We start from the raw sequence: 20556 nt of genomic DNA, 5'->3' as shown, positions 1-20556 counted from the left end.
TTTCTTTCACGTCGCACAGAAGGCGCGCAGATTGTACATGCTTTTCGGAGTTCTCTTTCTGTATCCGTTGCTTCGACTCCACTTTTCCCCGCCTCTATAATTCCTTGATGATGTCTGCCTAGATCTCCTTTGGTGGGAAACGTCCCGATCTTCTTCAACGCCTGTCGCCGTTTCTCTCACGCGCATCATCGACCTAGTCTCACCTCCGTCCGGTCTATCTTTACCTGTGGATGTTGCTTTCCTTCCCGCGTTTCGCCCTCGCACACCTTCGCTGCCGTTCTCTCGGTGCGTTCCACTGCTTGTCACCGGCAAACGCTCGCACAGCACCCTGCAAAGATCCACCGATTCGTTCCCTGTCTCGGAATTTCCGCCTACCTGGTCACCCCTTGCTGGCCTCGTCCCTGCATTCGGTCTACAGCCTGTCTCCGTTCGCGTTCTCTTTTCACCGTCGCTGTTTTCCTCGCACTCCCAGCGAGCTTGCAGCTTGAATTCCCTGTCGGATCCCGCAGACCGCCTCCTTCCCCCCACTTGTTTGCATCCCTTGTTGCATCTCCTAGAGTAAAGGCGAACCCAACTAAGGGAGTAAAGGCGAACCCGCAGATCACAGACAGCCGCTCGGCGTCGTTTCTTGGCGTCTCTCACAGACAGCCTCTTTCGTCGACATGCTTCCTCCCGGACCTGCGCCGCCTCTCGGCGCTTCAGACCGCCCGCCCGCAGCAGCTGGGGGGCGGGGTCGAGAACTGATTTTTGCTCGAGCTGACAACCGTCCCCACTGGATGCGCGTCGCAGACGGCGACTCTTCTGCGGCTGCTCGGGCAGACCACGCGCCGCCAGCTCCTCCTCGACCAGAAACCGGACCGACGATTCTCACGCTCGCTGCGCCCGGCGCTTCCGGTCCCCAGGCCAGCCCCTTGATGAGAACGGGGAACGCAGGAAATGCAGACGCCGCCGCATCCGCTGCGTTCCTTCACGCACCAGCCGCGCCGCACGCGACGGGAGGAGCGTTTGGGAAGTACAGCTCGCCGCCGGTGCGGAACGAGACGTTTCCACTCGCCGGACCGCAGACGCAGGCCTCGGGTGGTGTACATACACTCGGCGCCACGGGACCGTGCGGGGAGGCGAGTCCGAATCGTGGACCGCAGATCCTCCCGAAACCGACGAGTCCTTTCCAGAACTTACCTGCGCAAGACGCCAGTGGAGGCGCCCCCGCCCCCGGCGCCTGCCCGTGGCCGCAGCCGCCGTTTCCTTTCGGGGCGACGGCCGCCATCCCGGCGCAGCCTGGCGCACTGACACCCGACGCAGCCGGCGGCCCGCAGGCGCCAGCGCCCACGGCCGGCTCCGCGCTGCAGGAGATGCAGAAGCGGTTTGAGGAGCAGATGCGGATTCAGCAACAGGAAATTCTCCAGCAGATCATGCAGCAAATGCAGGCTCAGAGAGACGCAACTGCCGCGGCCAGACAAGGCACCGACGTCGCGGGGAAAGTCGGAAAACCTGAGTGCTATGAAGCCATCGGCTCGACTCTCTGGTACGCTCCAAACGTAGCTCGCGCATGCAGTTCGGCGGTCGCGCTGTCCAGCTGGTGAAGGTAGTCTAGGAAGCGGCCACCAGAAACACAGCAGCATGTTCCTGTACGCAAGCAAGGGAAACGTTGGGCCGAGACATGGTGCGGAGACAGGACAGAAAGTGTAGGGGGACGGACGACAGACAGGCGCTTTCCCTGGATTTCTTCTCTCACTGCGTTCTCACAGGTACCGCGTGGAAACAACTACAGGCCTTAAATACTTCTACCACAAGAAAACGAAAAAGGTGAGACCCATGTCCCCGTGTCAATGACTCGCCATGCATTCACCTGTGCAAGCGTAAACATGCTTATTTGCTTATCCGTGTAAATACATATATATACGTATTTTGATATATACATATAAATATATTTATATATACATATATATATATATATATACATGTATATACATGTATATGTATAGATATATGTGTGCAGATGGATGTACACATTCCACATACACACGAACCTCTATGCATGCACATATGGGCTTACGCAGCGGCTTGCGAATGTAGGTAGATTTATACACGCATGCATGAGTAAATACAGTTCACTCGATGAGAAAAACATTTTTGGGCTGCCTCTGTTGGATCCAGGCAACGTGGACATGCCCTCCAGAAATTGCCGACCTCGTGGCCGCGATCGACGACCGCATGGGTGGAGCTGCGGGCAAGGCGTCGCCCTCACCTTCATCATCGTCTTCTTCCTCATCTTCTTCCTCGCCTTCTTCCTCATCTTCTTCTTCGTCCTCTTCTGCGCCTTCCGGAGCTGCCCAGGGCAGAGACGAGGAAAGATCTGAAGCGCGAGAAGAGAACGGGAAGCGAGGGCGGCAGAGCGAAGAAGAAGGCTCGTCGGACTCGGACTCCAGCGACGACGAGGATGTGTCAGAGGAGATGAAGCAACTAAAGTTGCAGATGCAGCGATACGAGGATTTCAAACAAATGCTACGCGAGAGAAACCTGGGCCCCTTTGCCCACTATGAGAAGGTGAGAGAAACGGTTTCTTCCTCCTGGCTTCCTCGCACCCTCGGCCTTGTTTGTGTCTCTCCTCGTTCCCTCTCCTTCCACGTCTGCAATCGCTTTCTTCAGCTTCCTACTCTTATTCGGTCTCTCTCCTTCCTCGTCTTCTTCGTCTGCATCTTCGTCGCCACCTACTTCTCTTTCTTCGCCTCTCTACCTTCATCTGCTTGTCTTCTTCTGTCTGTCTTTTTCTGTCGATCTGCTTTGCCGTCTCCTATATCTGTCTCCCGCCTGTCTGTCTTCTTCCTCGTCTCTTCCTCGCATGTTCTCCCTGAATTTTCTGCTTGCGTGGCAGGTGCTCCCCAAGCTGCTCTTCGACCCGCGGTTCGCCGCGATTCCGACCGAGCAACGCAAGCGACTCTTTGAACGATGTCTGAAGGAAATCGTCGCAGAAAACCGTCAAGGCCAGAAGGAGGTGCGCCTCAGCGCCTCCACGGGGAAGTCCAGCGCCCTGCGATGCTGCCTCAGACTCTTCCGCGCTCCAAATACCCCACACTCAAATATAAATATATAAACATGTATCCCCTCAAATCCGTAGATCTCCACCTACAAATATATATATATATATATATATGTATATATGCATGTGTATGTGCCTATATCCATTTGTATCTACCTATTTGCCTGCACACATCTGTTTTTTTATCTAAGTATATGTATACTCGTTTGAGCATGCATATACAAACACACACACATATATATATATATATATGTATTTGTCGAATTTGTGATGGTGTCTGACCACTGCAGAGAAACGCTTTGGAGATTTTCTTGGTTTTTGCGGTTCCGTGCTGGCTGTGGGTGATGGCTTTCGCACTGTGCAAAGCACCTCGCAGATCGTCTGTTGGTTTTTTTTACAGCTGATCGACGCCTTCAGAGAGCTGATGAACGAGCTGTACGAGAGCGGCCATGTTCACGCGTCGTCGACTGTCGAGACTCTGGAAAAACGCTGCGGTCACGATCCGCGGTGGATTGCGGCGGGTGTCCCGACAGCGGATTGGGCGCCGATTCGCAAGCGCCTGGTGGAGGAGACAATCGACCGAAGACGACAGGAAAAGAACCTCATGAAGAACAACATCAAACGCGACTTCAAGAAACTCATGCGGTAAAGCTTCACAGAGGCGCGTCTTCCCTCATATCCCAACCGTGCTTAGACCTTACGTTATATGTGCATGTATAACCACGCACACATGCATGCTCATAGTCACATATATATATATATATATATATATATACAGATGGAGGAAACTCTAGGCTGTCAAATGCATACTCTGTATTTATGAATGCACACATGTCTACTTATATATGGATAAATATCTGATAAGTAATACATCCATATCCATGTATATGTATCTCCTGTAGGGCTACAGCTATGCAGATCTTATACTTTATATAAGAAATCAAGAAAGGGCCACCGGTTTGGTTTTTTCGTCCTTTGTTCAGCGAGAAGATGGCGGAGCGCCCGAGCGACGAATGGGCCGCCTTGCGCAAGGAGCTGCGCTCGCATCCGCAGTATCTTCAACTGGTAAGACGCAATCGAGGCGAAGGACCCCGAATGAAAAAACAGACAAGCGAGGACAGAGAAGAGCCAGCGAAGGCAGAAAGAGAAGAACGAGGAGGACAGCAGAGATCGTGCGGTACAGAACAGAGAACAGGAGGAGGAGCCACTGAAGGCACGGAAAGAGACGCAAGAAGAAGAGACAGAAAACTGGACAGGCCCACCAGGGAGCCAAGGTCGTAAGGGGTAACAGGAATCTTACCGCACTCCCGCCTCTCTGATCTCGAGTGTATGCACACCTGAGAAGGGCGCATTTGAGACGTACCCGTCAAGACGTCGGTACGTCGGTACTTGCATGCATACGCCGCGGTTTTCTCTCTTTTCCTCTTAGTGTATGCTGGAATCCTTTCCTCCGTTTGTCGCTCGTTTCACGCATACACACAGCTGCGTTGAGGCTGTGCGGATGCATGCATCATTTGTTTCATCAAGTCTACGCGTCTGCGCACTTCTGCATGCGCAGGGCTCGGCGAGCGAGAGAGAGAAAATTTTTCAGCAGGTCTGCGAGGAACTGACTTTCTTGAACGAAGAGAAAAAACGCAATGCAGAGACAGTCGCCGAAGATGCAGAAACGAAACGCGCGCGTCTCGTCAAAACAGAAGCTGCAGCCGCCTTCATGTAAGTCTGTAAAAAGACCTCTCTTCGAGACCCTCTGGAACATATATATATATATATATATATATATGAAAAGACATTTAAATCTGTTGACACGTTCGTGTGTCCGGAAACCATGCATTTATTTTCCTGCGTTTACGTATATAAAAACTAGTGGCTCTGTATGTAAATGAGGGTCCATTCGATGGTCAAGTCTTTGAGTCACTCCAGGGATACGTCGAAGGGACACCGGATGACGGGCGAGATGTTCACTCTAGATACTCACAAAAGTACGTGTATCGATTTATGTCTAACGATATAAAGATACCCACACATGTCACATGAAGGCATGTATATATAGACGCCTATATTTATATATATATATATATTTTCTAAAGATATGGATACAAGAGTATCTGTCTATATATGCATATATACATATATACCTATATGTGGCCATACTTTTCTTTGGCCGCTTTGTTTCGCTTGGCTCTCTGCAGGAACATGCTGGTGGAGCGTGTGAAGAATCCTTTCACAAGCAGGTAAAGGCCCTATATATATGTAGATGTAGATGTCTAAATGCAGCGTCGTTTTGATTGCAGCTTTTCTGTGTGGGGTGTCTGTGCCTCATCGCGTGATCTTCTTTCTCGCCTCTTCTCTCCGTTCCCGTCCTTCCTCGTTGCGTCTTCCGCGTTTTTTGCCTTCCCTGACTTCACAAGTAGGGACTTTCTTTCTTGAAATGTGTGTTTCAGCGAAGCAGGCAGCGACGCGATCCCCGTGGACCTATTGAAAGGAGACAGTCGGTTTCACACGGACAATCTCTCAGAGTCTGAGAAGCAAAAACTCTTCGTCTCTTTCGTGGAGTAGGTGTCGACAAGTGCATGCAGCGGAGACTTTCGAGGGAGCCCTCTCGTGTATAGGGCCGCGCAGACAGTTCGTGGCTTTTACAAAGAAAACCGCAAAACTGGGCTGGAAGGCGCGTGCATGTGCACACTGTCGGGAGGAACGCACTTGGTAGTCTTGCTGGTCTCCCAAAATTTCTTTTGCCCTTTTTTCTGAAACCACCTTTGCCGCGTCAACGCCTTGAGCTATCGTCAAATAACTTCCTTCACACGTTAAATGCAGTTATATATATATATATATATATATAAATATAAAGGATGACTATATGCGTGTCTACGGTGTGCCGGACTATCTGTGAAGACGCGCCGGTGTGTAGACATAGGTGCAAGAACGACGGCAGAGGTTAGCAAGTGCTCTTGCTAGAAGGCATGCAGATTTCTTTGTGAATGATCTCGACCCTGTGGCCGTCTCTCAACGAAGTCTTCGGGTCGAAGTCGAATCAATCGCTCGACTCAGTCACTTATGTATCTATGAACGCAATGTTTCGTGGCAGACAACGAAAGAGGGTGCAAGTCTGTGTTTTAAAACCTCTTGACCGTCGAACTGTGTCTTTTCTCCTCACAGAGAGTTTACCACAGGTCGGCTGCGCCTGTTTCAGACGAAGCTGAACACGCTGCCGTGCGAGAAACTCAGTGCGTCATTCGACGAGGTGAGAACTGCGTCTGTGCGAAGAGACGCTTTCGCGTGTATGTACACCCCACGGTCAGACGCGCGAAGCTGATTTCTTGGGGACTCTGCAGACCGTTTTGAAGGCGGAAGGCTCCAACGTCCCCCTCGCTGGCAGGCGAGGGACAGCAAGTGTGCCGGATTTGAATCGCGTACCGATCTCCCCATTTGGCTGGAAGCCGTCGCGATTAACACTGTGGGGACCTGCAGGAATCGCAGGCAGACTCGCCACCGCGCCTTCTGGGTTTTCCGCGAAAGCGTTTTAGCAGAAGAGGCCGGTGCCACACAGTGTGCATGCGAATTCAGTGTGGGGAGAGACTTCGAGGCACCGTGCATCAGACGGATTCGGAGACGACTGTCGCGATCGTCGTGTCTCTTCTCTGTTGAGCTCTCCCGTAGGTTCTTGAGGAACTGCAGACGAACAAGCGACTTTTCGACGGCCTGCCGCAAGCTGAGCTGCTTGCTAGCTTCGAGGGATGGAAGAAGGAGAGGGTGAGTGACATCTGAAAAAGGGAAGAGGAGACTGGAAAAGAGAGAGAAAGGAGATGGAGACAGGCGGAAGCGAGCAAGAGGAGAGCGGAGAGAGGAGAGAGAGACAGAGAGGACAACAGAGGCAGAGACAGAGAGAAACAAGGGAAGAGACAGAGGGAGGAGACGAGAACTAGCGAGAGGGGGAGAAAGTTGGGGAACACTTGCTGCGGAGAAAGGCGGGAGAGAGAGGTTCGAGAACAAGGCGCAAAGCAGGGCAAAAAAATGGTAGCGGAAAGAGAACACAAAAACTAGGGCGTTGTTGATTAGAAGAGACGAAAAACAAGTGGAAGAAAACGATTCTCTTTCCCCTCAGACGCCCACGGAATCAAATGCTTTCCTGTGGGTCCTCTGTGCCGTTACATGCCTCACACGCATATCCCTCCATTTCGGTCCATGTGGTTTCCGCCTATTCATGTGCACGCAAGCGCATGCGCCTATCCTTAGAAATATGCGGTTCCACGGGTGCATGCACGTTTAAGTCCTGGTGTACTTGCTCAAATGCCTATAAAAATGCGTCTATTCCCAGTTTTCCTGCATTCCGTTTTCTTTCAGAGTAACGAGTTGAAGGAGGCATTCGTTCTCTGGCTACGGCAGAACCCTGACGTTTGCAGGGGCTGTGACGAACACGGCGCGAAATTTCAGAAGCTGCTCGAGCGCCTGCAAACCGACATTAGGTACGGAAAGGTACCATCTTCTTCAACAGCCGTGGACTCGAAAATAAACTCGCAGAGTCTCAGAATTGTCGACATACACCGCGAATTATGCTAGATACATTGTGCTCTATTTATCTTTATCTATCTATATCTATCTATATCTCTGTATATCTATCTGTATCTATGTGTATACCTACAGGGATGTGGAGATTAGCGGTGCCTTGTGTAACTCTCGCGGTAGATGCACGCGTTTAAAAATAGCAACGGAAAAGACTTTCAATTTAAACAGATCCTTTTTCTCTCTCTCTTTTTCAGGTACAAGAGACTCGACTATATTCCAGAGGAGCGAATGGACCTCGTGCGCCAGCGCATTCGGTGAGTTCGTGTGTACATACAGCCCATCGGTGGCGGCTGCTGAAATCCCCCGTTGGGTTCGGCGTTTTCATCCGCCTCCGAATGCGCGGCGAGTTTGGTTGTTTTCTGAACAGCGCGAGGGACTGTGCCGGGGCTCTCAGATGAAACGCTTCGACGGTTGAGGCTTTGCTTTTCCCTCTCGCTAGCGGTGTTCCTCGGAGGCAGACACGCGACGGCTTTTTGCGCTTCTGTGCGCGCTGCCGGAGTGCTGTGAATCTGAAGCGTCGCAGAAGTCTGCATTCTTATGTGCAGTTGCCTGGACCTCCAGAAAACGTATCAGGTCGGGAGCGCGGCGGTTGTGCCCAGGCAGCGATTCCGGACACAGGGAGAGTTTTTCGTTTTCCTCGACTCCGTGAACTCTTATTAGCTGAGGAGGTGGATCACGTCTTCGAAAATACAAATTTGCTGTTCAAGTGTAATTCTCTTTCTAAATCGATTTGAATACTTCCCTGAGATGTGCGTAGAGGATCCGAGAAGGTTCAGGAAATGATGACGAATCTGATTTCTGGGCCTGAACGCCTCTGGAGAGGCCTGCTGCCGCGAAACGTCTTTCCCCGTCACACTTGGGGTTGCAGCGGGTGTCAAGTGGAAGCGTTTCCGAGTCTCTCTCTTCTTTTCTCAGCGAAGTCAATCTCGAGTTCGTCCGGAAACCGCCCATTGGGGCCAAGGCGCCAAGGCCGGCTGCCTAAACGTCGCGCACCGCTGCATGCAGCGAGCCACCTCGACGGCAGGGCATCTGAGGCGTCTGTACACCTGAGCTTTCCGGAGACCTACACACTGTCGAGGAAGCGCGTGAGGCACAGGAAAGAAGGCGAACCGCGCTCCGTTGCTCGCGAATCGGAAGAAGCTTTTCGTGAATCGGTCTCTGTGACGCGCCCCCCGCAGTCGACATCTTCTTTTACGGTTCACCGTTTATTACCCTCGGTGGTTTTCGCTTCCAGGCCTCCTCCGAATTGTTTCCGATGAGAACTGTAAATTCTCGAGCCGTGCGGCCGACCGTCGAGGCAGGGGTCACATGCATCTGAAAGCGCCTGGCGCCACACAAGTTTATTTCTGGGAGAACTTTGTCTTTTGTCGCTCTGCGCAACATCCGAACGCATGGTAAAGCTTGGTTTTTCCCTGCTAGCTTCCGACCAGGCATCCCTTCTTTTTGAAACTCACTTCTCTTCTCACTCCTAGGAGGAGCGCCGCAAGACCCCACCGCAACGCGCATCTGCAGAACACTTGAGGACGAGAGAAAGAGGCGGCGTTGCCTGTCTTGGGTATTTCTCTGCGCGGCATGCAGTCTGGTGTACGTTAGACAGAGTTACCTTCTGCCCATCCAAGCATGTATCTAACCACGTTTCATCTGTCTTCCCTTGCGTGCATCTGTCTACGTTTCTTTTCCTGTCTTTATCTATCTTACCGCCTTTAGCTATCTTTATCCCTCCGACCACGTGTCTACCTCTCTATGTGTCTGGTTCTTTCTAATTCTTTCTACATCTATCTATAACTTTCTATATTTGTCACTCTACATCTCCCGATTTCTGCACTTCTATCCGTATATATATATATATATATATATATATATATATATTTCAGAGCACGTAGCAGCGACGGACATGCAGTCTTGCTCGTGCAAGCCGTTGATGCCTCAGCATGTTTTGGAAATTCGAGACGGCGTTGACATTGCTAAAGAAGAAACAAATGGCGTGAGCACGTAAAACGAGGGACGCCCGCTGTCCTTCTAACGCCAAGCGCCTCTCTGAACGGCGCGCGTCTACACCCGAACTCTGCTGAGAAACAAATGAACTCCAGCAGCCCTCGGAAGGCCTTTTCACAGAAGTCAAGTCGCGGCTTTTCTGAGAACCTTCAAATCTGCAGACGAGGCGAAATGAATGTGCCGTGAGACTGCGTCGAGACGCCATGAAAAGTCGATGATGAAACTTATTTGATTAACGGAACGCACCATGACTGCGAATCCCAGTCTCCACACAGCAGCAGCAGCCGCTTCGCCGTTCGATTTGAGTCACCTGCGCGCTGTCGAAAAACGCGTTCCTCTGCGTTAGCGGTGAAATGAGAAAACCTCTTCCAGGACGATGATTCTGGAAAAGTACGAGCACTTGCGAAGTCGTCCTCTCTCGCTGTTAACGCGAGGCGTACCGGTGATTCATAAATCACGACTGGAACATAACCGTTTCGAGAATCCTTAACGCCGTAGACGAAAAAAGTCCAACACGGTTAGCTGTCTTAAGCAATGCACTGGTCTGGTGGACAATTCTGCGCACCTCTGCAGCTCTTCGCCATCTATACACTCATGTTCATATATAAATATATATTCGTGTGCATGTACATATATATATATATATATATATATATATATATATATATATGCATGCTGCATGCATGTACGTTTATTGTTGAATACACACTGAAGAAGACGTAAATATAAATATGCATATATATATATATATACATGCAAGTGCATTTGACTTCCATGCGAAGAGTACGGACGTTTTTCTTGCGAAAAGTCTTGCGCAAGGAAGGGGCACAGATAAGAACCACGGAGGTCCTCGTCCAGCTGTTTGGGCATGCGCAGGTAGCCGCATAGATGTCTCTTGTGCTCCACTGAAGAACAGAGGAAGAGGCACTGCGCTCAGTTCTCACACTCCCATCCAAAATGAGGGGAACGCCTCCGGGTCGTCAGGCCGTGGCAATTGCTTTTTCAATCCAGGACTTCCCTCTTGAAGCTGCGAACGTACGCGCGCATGCAGACGCTGCTGAAGAGTCAGCGCACGGGAGAGGAGGTGAACTTGGACGAGGACGCTGGCCTGTGCCTCCGGCGACTCCTCCCGCGCAAGAAGGCGCAGTACGTCAAGCAGCAAACCTGCCAGGTTCTCCCGAAAAGTCACTCCAGCACACAGCCCAGAACGCTTCACAGAAGACAGGGGAGGAGAGTCCAAAGAAGAAGACGGACCGCAGGAAGAAAAAGAAGGAACCGCAGAAGGCAGAGGAGAAGAGGAAGAAGCAGACGGTAGAGCAGAAGAGGGAGACAGAGACGAGACAGCAGGACCAAGGCAATGCGGTGGAGAAAGCGAAGGAGAAGCAACGGGAAAGAAGTGGACGGCGGGCGCAGAGAGAGGCACACGGCTTGGTGGCTGGTGTGTATGTACAGCCCGTTCATCGAGAAAGAAGAGTTCCTCAGTGAGTTGCTCCGTGTTCACTGAGAGCAGATGTTTTACGCGAGCGACGAGCAGAGAGAGACAGTGGAGAGCAGGCATGCGGGGACCGAGAGGCTTGACCGGGAAAGAGAGAGGCCAGAGAGGCGACGGCGAGGAGGCAGTGCGCGAGAAGGCAGCGGGCGCGAAGGAAGATGAAGAAGAGGTCGGCTTCTCAGGCTCAGCGAGGAAGGTTTTTTTCTCCGCTGTCAGCGATCCTCGAACATCCGCGGCAGGGCTGAAACAAGGAAAAAGAAAATCTACCACCGTGTCGGAAACAGGCCGCGCCTCCCAGCAAAACATGCACTGGCACTCGCCTTCTCTTTCTTCTCGCCAGACTGTTTTCTCTTCTCTCGCTTCTCCTCGTCTTCCTTCTTCTCCTTGCTCTGTCTTCGCATCTCCCCTTCTTGGTTCTCTCCTCCCTTCCTGGAGCTCTTCGGTTTCTCCTCTTCTGCTTCCTTCGTCTCCCTTCTCGCCTCGCCTCTGCTCGCTCAGGACCAGGTGCTCATCTCCGCGACTCGGGTGTTTCCTTCGCACGCATTCTTTCTCGGACGACGCCCGGGTCTGACTGGAAGTTCCTTCGTCGCGTTCCTTCGGAAAACGCAACGCCTGCTCCCGCGGGGCGCCGCTGGGTGGCCTGTTTAGACAGCTCCGGCCATCGCTGTCGCGCGGAGTCTCCTCCGCTGGTGCCCCTCCTGGAGAGAGGCCGGCGAGAAGCGAGGCTCTCTTCTCGACAGAAAAACAGGCGCTGCATGCACTCGCCTGGCCAGCCGACGAGCGACGCGCTGCCGGCTCCATTGGGGGCGAAGCACCAGGAAGGGAAGAAACGAGTGGAGAAGATGCAGATGAAGCAGAAGAGGAAGAAGACAAGAGTGAGGTACCACGGGGAACGGCAACAACAGACGGAGAGGAAGAAGGCGTATGTGACGCCAAAGAAGGGGAAGGTGAAGTGAAGGAAGAAGAGAACGCCGACTCGAAGGGAGCAAGCGATGAGGCAGAGGCAGCCAGTGCAGAGAACGAGGCTCTCCGGTTTTTTTTCGCTTGCACAGAATCGGACGTCTCTGTGAGAGAAGTCAGGGACCCCGAGGAGGAAAGCAGAGAGAAGGCAGAAGTCGACAGAGAGCCAGGCTGAGGGAACGCCAGGGCCTTGCTCTTCAGAGACGCTCGACAGGCGCGGGCTGCCGGTGAAGAAGGAAAAAACGAAAAGGAGAAGGGAGAGGGGAAGACGGCAGGTTGAGACTCCCCCGCACGCAGTTTGCCGGCTCCTTCGTCTCTCGACAGAGCCGCAAACTCGGCAACAGAGCCTTCCGATGAGGCAGGAATCTCGTTGCCTCCCGGGCGTGGACGAAACGCAGACGAGAGAGAAGGAGAAAGGCGGTACCTATCAGTATGTACAGCCGTTCGAGGTAGCGCCTGCGCGCGACAAATCCGCGTCCCAGACGGGGACCGAGGAAATGAAGGAGGAAACAGAGAAAACCTTGTTTTTGTGAAACTGAGACCGTTCGTTGTCTGCGCAGAGAAACATCCTTCTCGCTCGTCTTCCGACTCTGACGGCCCCAGCTGGTTTCCCGCCCAGTCCACCTTCGAACACTCTCCACGAAGCCGACTCTAAATCACAACAGCAGGCAAACACCCTGAAAAGTCATCAGCATGACGTAAAACATTCTGTACATACTACTCCGCAAAACATGGGTACAAATGGACATGCACGCATGCGGATTTGTACAGGAATGCACATTCAAGCATCTCCGTGTATATATATATATATATATATGCATCTACTATATATCTAGGTGGGGTTACGTCTATGTCAGTATATATAAAAAAATATAATGTATATATATGTATATATATGTATATATACGAATGTGGATGTTTATGCTGCTATGTGTAGCGATGCATGTGGGTAATTTTAAGAACGAGCTTGTTTACAGATATGCACACATATGTATCTCCAGCTGTATGTCGGGTGTGAATTGCGTGATGAGGCATCGCAGCTCCGCGTTCAGTTCGCATGCACTGCTGCTTGAACCGCGCAGCATCCTGAAATAGAACTCCGTTTTGCAGGGCACAACGGCACAGCTTCGTCAGCGTCAACCAAATGCGGTGAAAGGATCCGAAAGAGACTGAGAAATCCCTCTTCTGAGCTATCCTCGAGCATCCGTGTATTCACTCTCTCCATAACTACAAGCACATATACGAATACATATGTATGTATATATATATATATATATTGACATAAAGGATATATGTATGTTATATATGCATATGTATGTAAATATATAGATATCTATGTACTCAAGTAGAGACAGAGAAGCTGTATTTGGACGTAGACTGGAGTGTGCAGACCCTCGTGGCGCGTGGAGAGAACCGCGACTCCGTGGGGGAGGAACGGCGCCCGAGGCAGGGCGAGAAGGAAGAAATCACCTCGCATGGATCGGAGTCTTCTGCAGCGCATGCACTCGCTCGTGCGGTATACGAACACCAGCGCGCCAAGCAGAGGGCGTCGCGGAAACTCTGTTGCAGTGCAGCTTCTCCTGAGAAAGACAACAGATGCCGAAGAAGAGGCGAGACACATGGACCGCAGAGAAGAGAGAGAAACGGGAAGGCGGAACAGAAACGGCAAAGACAGCAGAGAAGGGAGACGAAGCAAAGAAAGGGTGGTAAAAGCAGAGAAAGCATGCACTCAGACACAGGCGAGAACACAAAAAGCGAAGGAGACAATACACAGAGGGACGCGGAAACAAAGAAAGGAGGTCCGGAGAGAGAGGCGGAAGAGAGACGTGTAGCAGACACAGAGGGAAGAAAAGTGGAAGAATGCCGAGAGGAGATGAGACAAAGAAATGAATCAGGGAAGGCCAGAGTAGAGCGGGAGACGAAGAAGAGACAAGAAACGCATGTGAAGAAGGCGTTAGCGACAGGAAGGAGGAAAGGACCCTCGCGGCAGAACCGCGAGGGAACAGAACTTGGCAAAAACCAAGAAGTCTCTGAAGAAGAACGCAGATACTCCCGAGAGGCACGCAAAGACAGAGAGAAGCAGAGACACCGGATGAAAGTCACGCGGAAGAGAAAAGAGTCCTACAGGAAGACAGAGGCAAAAACCAGAGCGAGAGAGTGAGGGGGAGAAGAACGACGAGGGAAGGAAACTTCAAGTCGAAAATTGTTTCCTCTCCTCTTTCCGCTCTTACGTCTTCTGTCGGGGGTGACTGCAAGGGCCTTCTGGAGCAGCGCCAAGGCAGGGACCAAGAGACCCAGGCCTCCGCATGCGAGGCTTGCTGAGCTCTCTCCTCCTTTCACTTGTGCATCCACAGAGAAAGTCTCGTTCTGAAGTTCGCCTCCTTCTCGCCTTTCCTGGTCCTCCGCCGCGGTGCACTTGTTCACCCTCTGAGGCATGTCCTCTCTCTTCTTCTGCCCTTCTTCCCTTCGAAACGCCTTTCCATCTTCGGCCATCTTGCTGTTCCTCGCTCGTTTCGACTGCATCCCTGACTGTTTCTCTGCGCCTCCCATCGTGAGCCTCTCCGTCTCTGTCTCGTTCGCCTTCTCACCTTCTTGGGCGTCTTTCCTGCTTTCTTCTTCCCCGTCTTCCTCGGTGTCTCCGTGGCCGTCTCCTTGCCTCTCTTCTTCGGGGGCTTCCTCAGCTGTCTCGCTCTGGACCCCGCGGCGTCTCCGTGATCTCTCGGACTCTGGCTCGTCTGACCCCCGCCGATGTGTCTCCAAGAAGAGGCGCCGCTCTCTGCATCTCTTGGCAGCAGCGGCTCGAGCGAGGCTCTGCGCGAGGCAGAAGAGATCCTGGGCGACCAGACAGAGGTTCTCCACGTGCAGCGAGAGAAAGGCCTCTTCGTCGGTTCCCGCGAAAGCGCCCGGCGTCGACCTCACCTTCCCCTGGTCTGAAGAGGCAGCGAAGGAAGGAAGAGCCTCCGGTTCCGGAGGCGCATCAGCAGGCCGAGGAAAAGAGAGGGGAGAAGACGAACAACTGGACGAGGAAGAGGAGCAGAAAGAGGGAGAAGAAGAGGAATACGAGGGAACAAGCGGTGACGAGGAAGAGCTGGATGGGCACGAAGAGGACGCAGAGGACGGAAGCGGGGGAACAAGCAACGAGGAAGAGGACGCGACAGAAGGTGCTACACCAGAAGAAGGTGACGAGCCCGCGCATGCGGAGGACGGGAAGGAGGGAGACGAAAAAGATGTAGATGAAGAAACGGAAGCGTAAGAGGAAGAAGATGTCGGGGAAGAAGAGAAAGCGGAAGTGGAAGAAGAAGACGAAGAGGCGTCACACCGCGGGCGGAGCGGCGTCGGCTTCCCCTCCTTCAACCTCGCTCGAGTCTGACAACTCACAGCTTTCGCATTCGAGAGCGAAGCAGAAAGAGATCCGCTGGACAGAGACGCCTCCGAGGCGCCTCGGCGGCAACAGGCGACCCACGAGCGTCGGAGGTTTTCAGCCAACGAGGCGAAGCTGGTGGAGAAGCCAGTGTCTCTGGCCTGTCCCGCACCCTCGTGGTTGAAAGGAGACACTGTCGAGCGCCTCTCGAACTTTTGCGAAGAAAAGGAAATCAAACGGCCTCCCGAGGAAGGCCCAGTTGACCTTGCGTTCGCCGGAGTTGTTTTTGGAAACATGTAGAAGCGCGACAGGTGAGGCGGCTCCTCGGCCTCAGTTGCCACAATCACGTAGTCTTCGCATGTGTCGTCTTCTTCCTCTCGTTTCGTCTCCGTTTCGCCTCCGATGTCCTCCGCCCCTACTTCCTTCAGTTCCGCCCCATCTTGTCTGGGCCCTTCCTCGTCTCCTTTTTTTGCGCCTTCTGACTTGCCTGCCAGATTCTCTTGACGAGGAAGAAGAACCGGCGCAGCAGAGGAAGTCGCAGAGAGAGAAGAGCGGAAAACAGACGGCGGAGGAGAGACGGGTGAGGCAGCCTGAAGCTGCAAGCAGGCAGCGAGAGAGGAAGAAGAATCTGAACCTGAGAAGGTCGAAGATGTGTACGCGGGTGCGGGAGAGGTACGATGAGAAAGAGAGGAAAGCGGAGAGGATACAGCAGCGCACGGCGAAGCAGAGGAAGAAGAGGAATGTGACAGAAGACACGAAGAGAAAGGCAGCGGTCCTACCAAGGCGGGGGATGGCAGGTGCTCGTCGGCAAAAGCCTCTGACGCGGACGGACACCCTACAGAAGAATCGAGAGTCTCCGACCGCATGTGCATGTATGTTTTTGCGCAGCGGAAACTCGTGCCCCGGTCTGGAAGGACCGGAGACGCAAGTGCAGAGCCTGGAGGTTCAACGGAGTCCATCTTGGACTGTACATACACTCCAGGTCTGTCGTCTGCTCGCGCGCTGGGTGCTGTCTCTACTCCAGAACTCCGCCGTTCCCTCACTTCGTCCTCTTTTTGCGAAAGCTGGCTCACCGAGAGCCCGCAATTTCTCTTCTCGGTTCCCGGCGTCGCAGAGCGTGGATCTTCCTCCCTTGTGTGCGTCGTTTCTGTCCTTCCGGGTGTCTTGGCTTCGAGATGAGGAACGCTCTTTCTTCTCTCATTCTTCTGCTTTCTGTCTTCTCCAAAGAAGGGAGACAGAACAGGGGCCCCGAGCAACTCCTCACGTGACACAGTTCCTGGGGACTGAAAGAATGGGGACACAGAGGCCGAAGAAGAAGAAAAGGAAGAAGAGGAAGCAGATGACGAAGAAGAGGCAGAAGAAGAGGAGACGAAAGATGGCCGGATTGGACTGGTATGCGGAGAGAGCAAGTGAAGCAGATTTTCGTGTGAGAGGTTTTCGACACGAAGAATCTGAAGGAGGGGTGCCCTTCGCTTGTGTTCTCTCCACGGTGGGATGTCTCGTTCGGCTCGTTGACAGACGTTCGAAGAAAGAGAGCCACGAGATAGTTGTTGCATGCAGTTCTGCCCCCCCTCGTTTGCCGTCTCTTTTGTCCCTTCCTCCTTTACCTCTTCGCTGTGCTTCTCCTCCTCGCGGAAGAAGCCGCGAGCCGGCGTCTCTCCACCGTTCTCCTTGCTCTCCCGCGCATCTGGTCGGTCTTCAGCATTCTCTCGCTTCACCATTTCGTCTGCTTTTGATCCTCTTTCTCCGCCTTGACAGATGCCCCGTTCACCTTCTGCATCTCCGCCGTCTCTATCCGGGTGTCTAGACAACTCATCCCCGCCGGACGCATCCTGCCCTCGCTTTCCACGCGTGCCATCTCTCCTCGCCGGTGTGTGTGCTTCTCCGAGTCTGGTCTCCCGCCTCCGCCCTTCTCTCACTCGTCGCCTTTGTGTTTCGCGTCTCTCTCGGGTGTTCTCGCCTTCCCTTTGTTTCGCCGCTTCCACTCGCGCGCCCGCAGGCGCCTCGTCTGCTGCAGCTGGAAGATGAGGCAGGTCAGGAAGCGAAGACAAAAGACTTGATTTTTCTCCACCTTCGCGGAGAGTCTCTCCAACGACGTACGGATGAGAAAAGAAGTCTTCGGGGCTCATGCGCTCGGCAGGATTCGCGCGGAGAAGTTTCCGCAGCAAGTCCTGGCAGCTGGGGCTGAGCGGCACGGCGTCTGAGAAGGCGGGTCCAGCTGCAGCAGTTCGCTCGATGTTCTTCAGGAGCTGCAGGGGATTCTGTCCAGAGAAGGGTGGCCGGCCGTGAAGCATTTCGAAGAAAATCGCTCCCACTGACCACAAATCCGCCTTCGCGTCGTAGTACTGGTGCTGGAGAATCTCAGGCGCCATGTACAGCGGGGAGCCGCAAATCGTGGCCGCGAGATCCCAGGGTTGGAGGGAGCGGGCGAAACCAAAGTCTGCGATTTTCAGAGTCGCTGCATGCGAAGCCGAGGAGAGCAGCAAATTCTGCGGCTTCAAGTCCCGGTGGATATAGCTTCTCCGGTGAATCTCCAAAAGCCCCGCCGCCATCTGCTGCAGCAGTCGACGCGCAAACGCCTCTGCGATCCTTCCCCCGTGCCGGTGCAGCAAACTGGACACGTCGCCGCCCGGACAGAACTCGAGAACGAGGTAGTAGTGGAACTGGCTCTTCTGCACATTTCGGATGCGTTCGAGGTGGCAACCAGGTAACATGGGCACAGCAAAAATGCGAAGAAAATATAGACAATGGGGAAATTAGGTGTATGCGGACACAGGCGGGGGGGGGGGGGGAAACTGGAGGTTCTTGTGGGCAAGTCACCAGAGGCACCGAGGAACGGGGAGCAATAGATAGAAGTAATAATCTAGCAGACACAGGTCGACATCGACCAGAAGGAATAGAGAGGAGGAGCACTACGAAAGCGTGCGTCTGGAAACAGAGGCAAATTTCCTGGCAGAGACACGTAAAGGTGGAACGGTGCATTTCGCATACATTCAGAACCTAAACTTGATTCTGTCGTGAAGTGGGTGACGAAATGTGTTTGCAGTATCGCGACGATCCTGGGCAAAGACACTGCGTATCCTCGAAGAAGCCTGAACGGTCATGTGTGGAATCGTCACAGCGCAACTTGCGACTACCAAAGATTTCTCAACGTGATCGAGTGGAACCTAAACATGCACATGTTCAACAACACGTTCGCGAGAGGGAGAAGGGTGTGACATATGGCATTTCCCTGCATGCACGATGCGGCCTCTGAAGCACACGATAGCCCCCGAGAAGTGTAGTCAGTGGATGAGTGATTATTTCGGTGTATAGTATGATCTTCTTGATTATTATAGATAGTGCTTCGTGTCCGCGTACGCGGGTTTGTAAAGTATACGTTTTTTCCATACCTTCAAATCAATAAATCGTACAATGTTCGGGTGTTGGAGCTGTTTGAGGACAGCGACTTCCTGGTTCAGTTGCGTAGCTTCGTGAACTGTGTGACGGGAGATCACTTTCACGGCCACGATCTCTTTCGTTTGCTCGATGTGACCCTTCCACACGGCTGCGAAGGAGCCACGGCCGATCCGCTCATCCAGAATGTAAACGCCGACCTTTTTCTTTGACATTTTGAGTGATTTGGAGTGGGACAACTAGACGCAGGGGGAAAACGTCCAAAAGAAGTTACCACATTTTCCGGACAACGCCGGCGTGAAGCACGGAAGGTCATGGCCAGACCATTGAAAGTAGATATTGTTTCGCAGACGAGGGTGTTCGTTTCGGAGTCCAGGAAATGTCTGCGTCAGCGAAGACTGCTCTTGAACTTATTTTCCCGTGTGAACAAGAAAAGCCAGACAGTGGCACGGAAGCATGGGAAGCTAGCGCGGAAAGGGATGGGAGCCGCTGTCGCTCGAACAGTGTCTCGGTGCGAGACGCTACTTGAGGCACGGGAACCGTGGACTCGTCGGCGAAAAATCGCAGTTGGAGACGCAGAGAAAAACGTGGGAGACTGTCCTAAAAACAAACGAAAGGCTTTTGTCGTTGTGCTGGACTCAGACGGTGAACAGCCCCCATCGAGCGCCGCCTCTGAGCCGTCTCAGACGCAGTTTTCTAGAGCATTCTGCAAGCTCGCGAAGCAGAGGGTCATTTGGGTAGACAGATGCGATTACAGAAACCCTTCCAGAAACAAGGAAGTCAATTCAGTCGGACTACGGAACACGAGGGTAAAAGACGGGAAAGGCATTCAACAAGAGGCGTCTACTGACCTACTTCGCTGTCCGCGAAAAGACGACATTGCGTTGACTTAACGGCTGACCAGAAGGAACACGGAACAAGTCACAAGTCAACATGGTTCCACTGGTTGTCGTCTACTTGATGAGTTCATGGTAGGTCGAGAAAACAAATGGTGGTGCGTGGCAAGTACCAGAATTCCGAAAAACAGGCGAGACGAGACACAGAGAGGATCTCGGACAAGCAGCCGTGACATTTTCGCCGGCGGAGTACGACGGCCAATGGGGCAGTCTTGAAGGCTGTTCAGGTTTTTCAGTGTAGCATACCTGATAGCCGCATAGAAGGCTGCGGTTTCCCCTCTGATCCGTTGTTCAGAAGTCTTTGTGACAATCAGATACAGCTCTGTTGTTGGACGCCTCGCGCTTTCCGGCTGTGCGAAGGACAACGCTATCGGGGTCCTTCGGGGCTAGAGCGTGGATACGGAAAACCGTCCGTCGTTCAGAAGCCAACTTTACCCTTTTCTGAAGTCTGCACTTTAAGAGTGACCGCTTCTTTGCCGCCAGCCAGTGTGGCCCCGCCTCCTCAAGAGGCCGCGATGTGACCGTTGTAGGGTGAGCCTAAAATGGATCAAAGGCTGTCGAACGCAAGCTCTTCTACGGAGTCTCTTCCGGGCACACCTTGTCTTTTATCGGTGTGCTTTAAATCTAAATTCATCTTTTAATTTTGGCACATCCATTATACCATAAAAAAGATCAAATCTTCCCTGAGCGACTGGACAGGCACAAGAGATAGCGTGAAAACTCTTTTGATGTCCACGAACGGAGTTACATATTAGATTATCTTCGCTCCCATCACGCTCATGGATTCAGTGTCCAGGACTACCTGGCACTTATATTCAAAGAAAACTCTATTTTAAAAAGTTCTGGATAAACG

The 20556-nt window shown here is 52.7% G+C and overlaps 2 protein-coding genes across 2 annotated transcripts; one reads left to right on the top strand and one right to left on the bottom strand.

Annotated features, from left to right (window-relative positions):
• Nucleotides 1-39: 39 nt before the first annotated feature.
• On the top strand, nucleotides 40-9008 carry TGME49_316180 (hypothetical protein). The gene is made up of 14 exons (XM_018782897.1): nucleotides 40-1525; nucleotides 1749-1806; nucleotides 2158-2547; nucleotides 2876-2995; nucleotides 3441-3685; nucleotides 4024-4105; nucleotides 4599-4753; nucleotides 5230-5271; nucleotides 5482-5592; nucleotides 6197-6281; nucleotides 6698-6790; nucleotides 7382-7503; nucleotides 7798-7857; nucleotides 8519-9008. Exons 1-14 carry the CDS (start codon nucleotides 663-665, stop codon nucleotides 8583-8585), a joined length of 2493 nt encoding a protein of 830 aa, XP_018635297.1. The 5' UTR covers nucleotides 40-662; the 3' UTR covers nucleotides 8586-9008.
• A 1376-nt stretch (nucleotides 9009-10384) lies between these two features.
• Nucleotides 10385-19681, bottom strand: TGME49_316150 (ULK kinase). The gene is made up of 4 exons (XM_018782896.1): nucleotides 18804-19681; nucleotides 14282-18083; nucleotides 13521-13630; nucleotides 10385-12701 (listed from the first exon to the last, which is right to left on the bottom strand). Exons 1-4 carry the CDS (start codon nucleotides 19020-19022, stop codon nucleotides 10539-10541), a joined length of 6294 nt encoding a protein of 2097 aa, XP_018635298.1. The 5' UTR covers nucleotides 19023-19681; the 3' UTR covers nucleotides 10385-10538.
• Between the last annotated feature and the right edge of the window lie 875 nt (nucleotides 19682-20556).

The sequence above is a fragment of the Toxoplasma gondii genome, chromosome XI (genome assembly GCF_000006565.2).
Source record: "Toxoplasma gondii ME49 chromosome XI, whole genome shotgun sequence".
Classification (NCBI taxonomy): Eukaryota; Apicomplexa; class Conoidasida; order Eucoccidiorida; family Sarcocystidae; genus Toxoplasma; species Toxoplasma gondii.
Note: the sequence above shows the minus strand (reverse complement) of the source record. Positions and strands in the feature narration are given on the sequence as shown.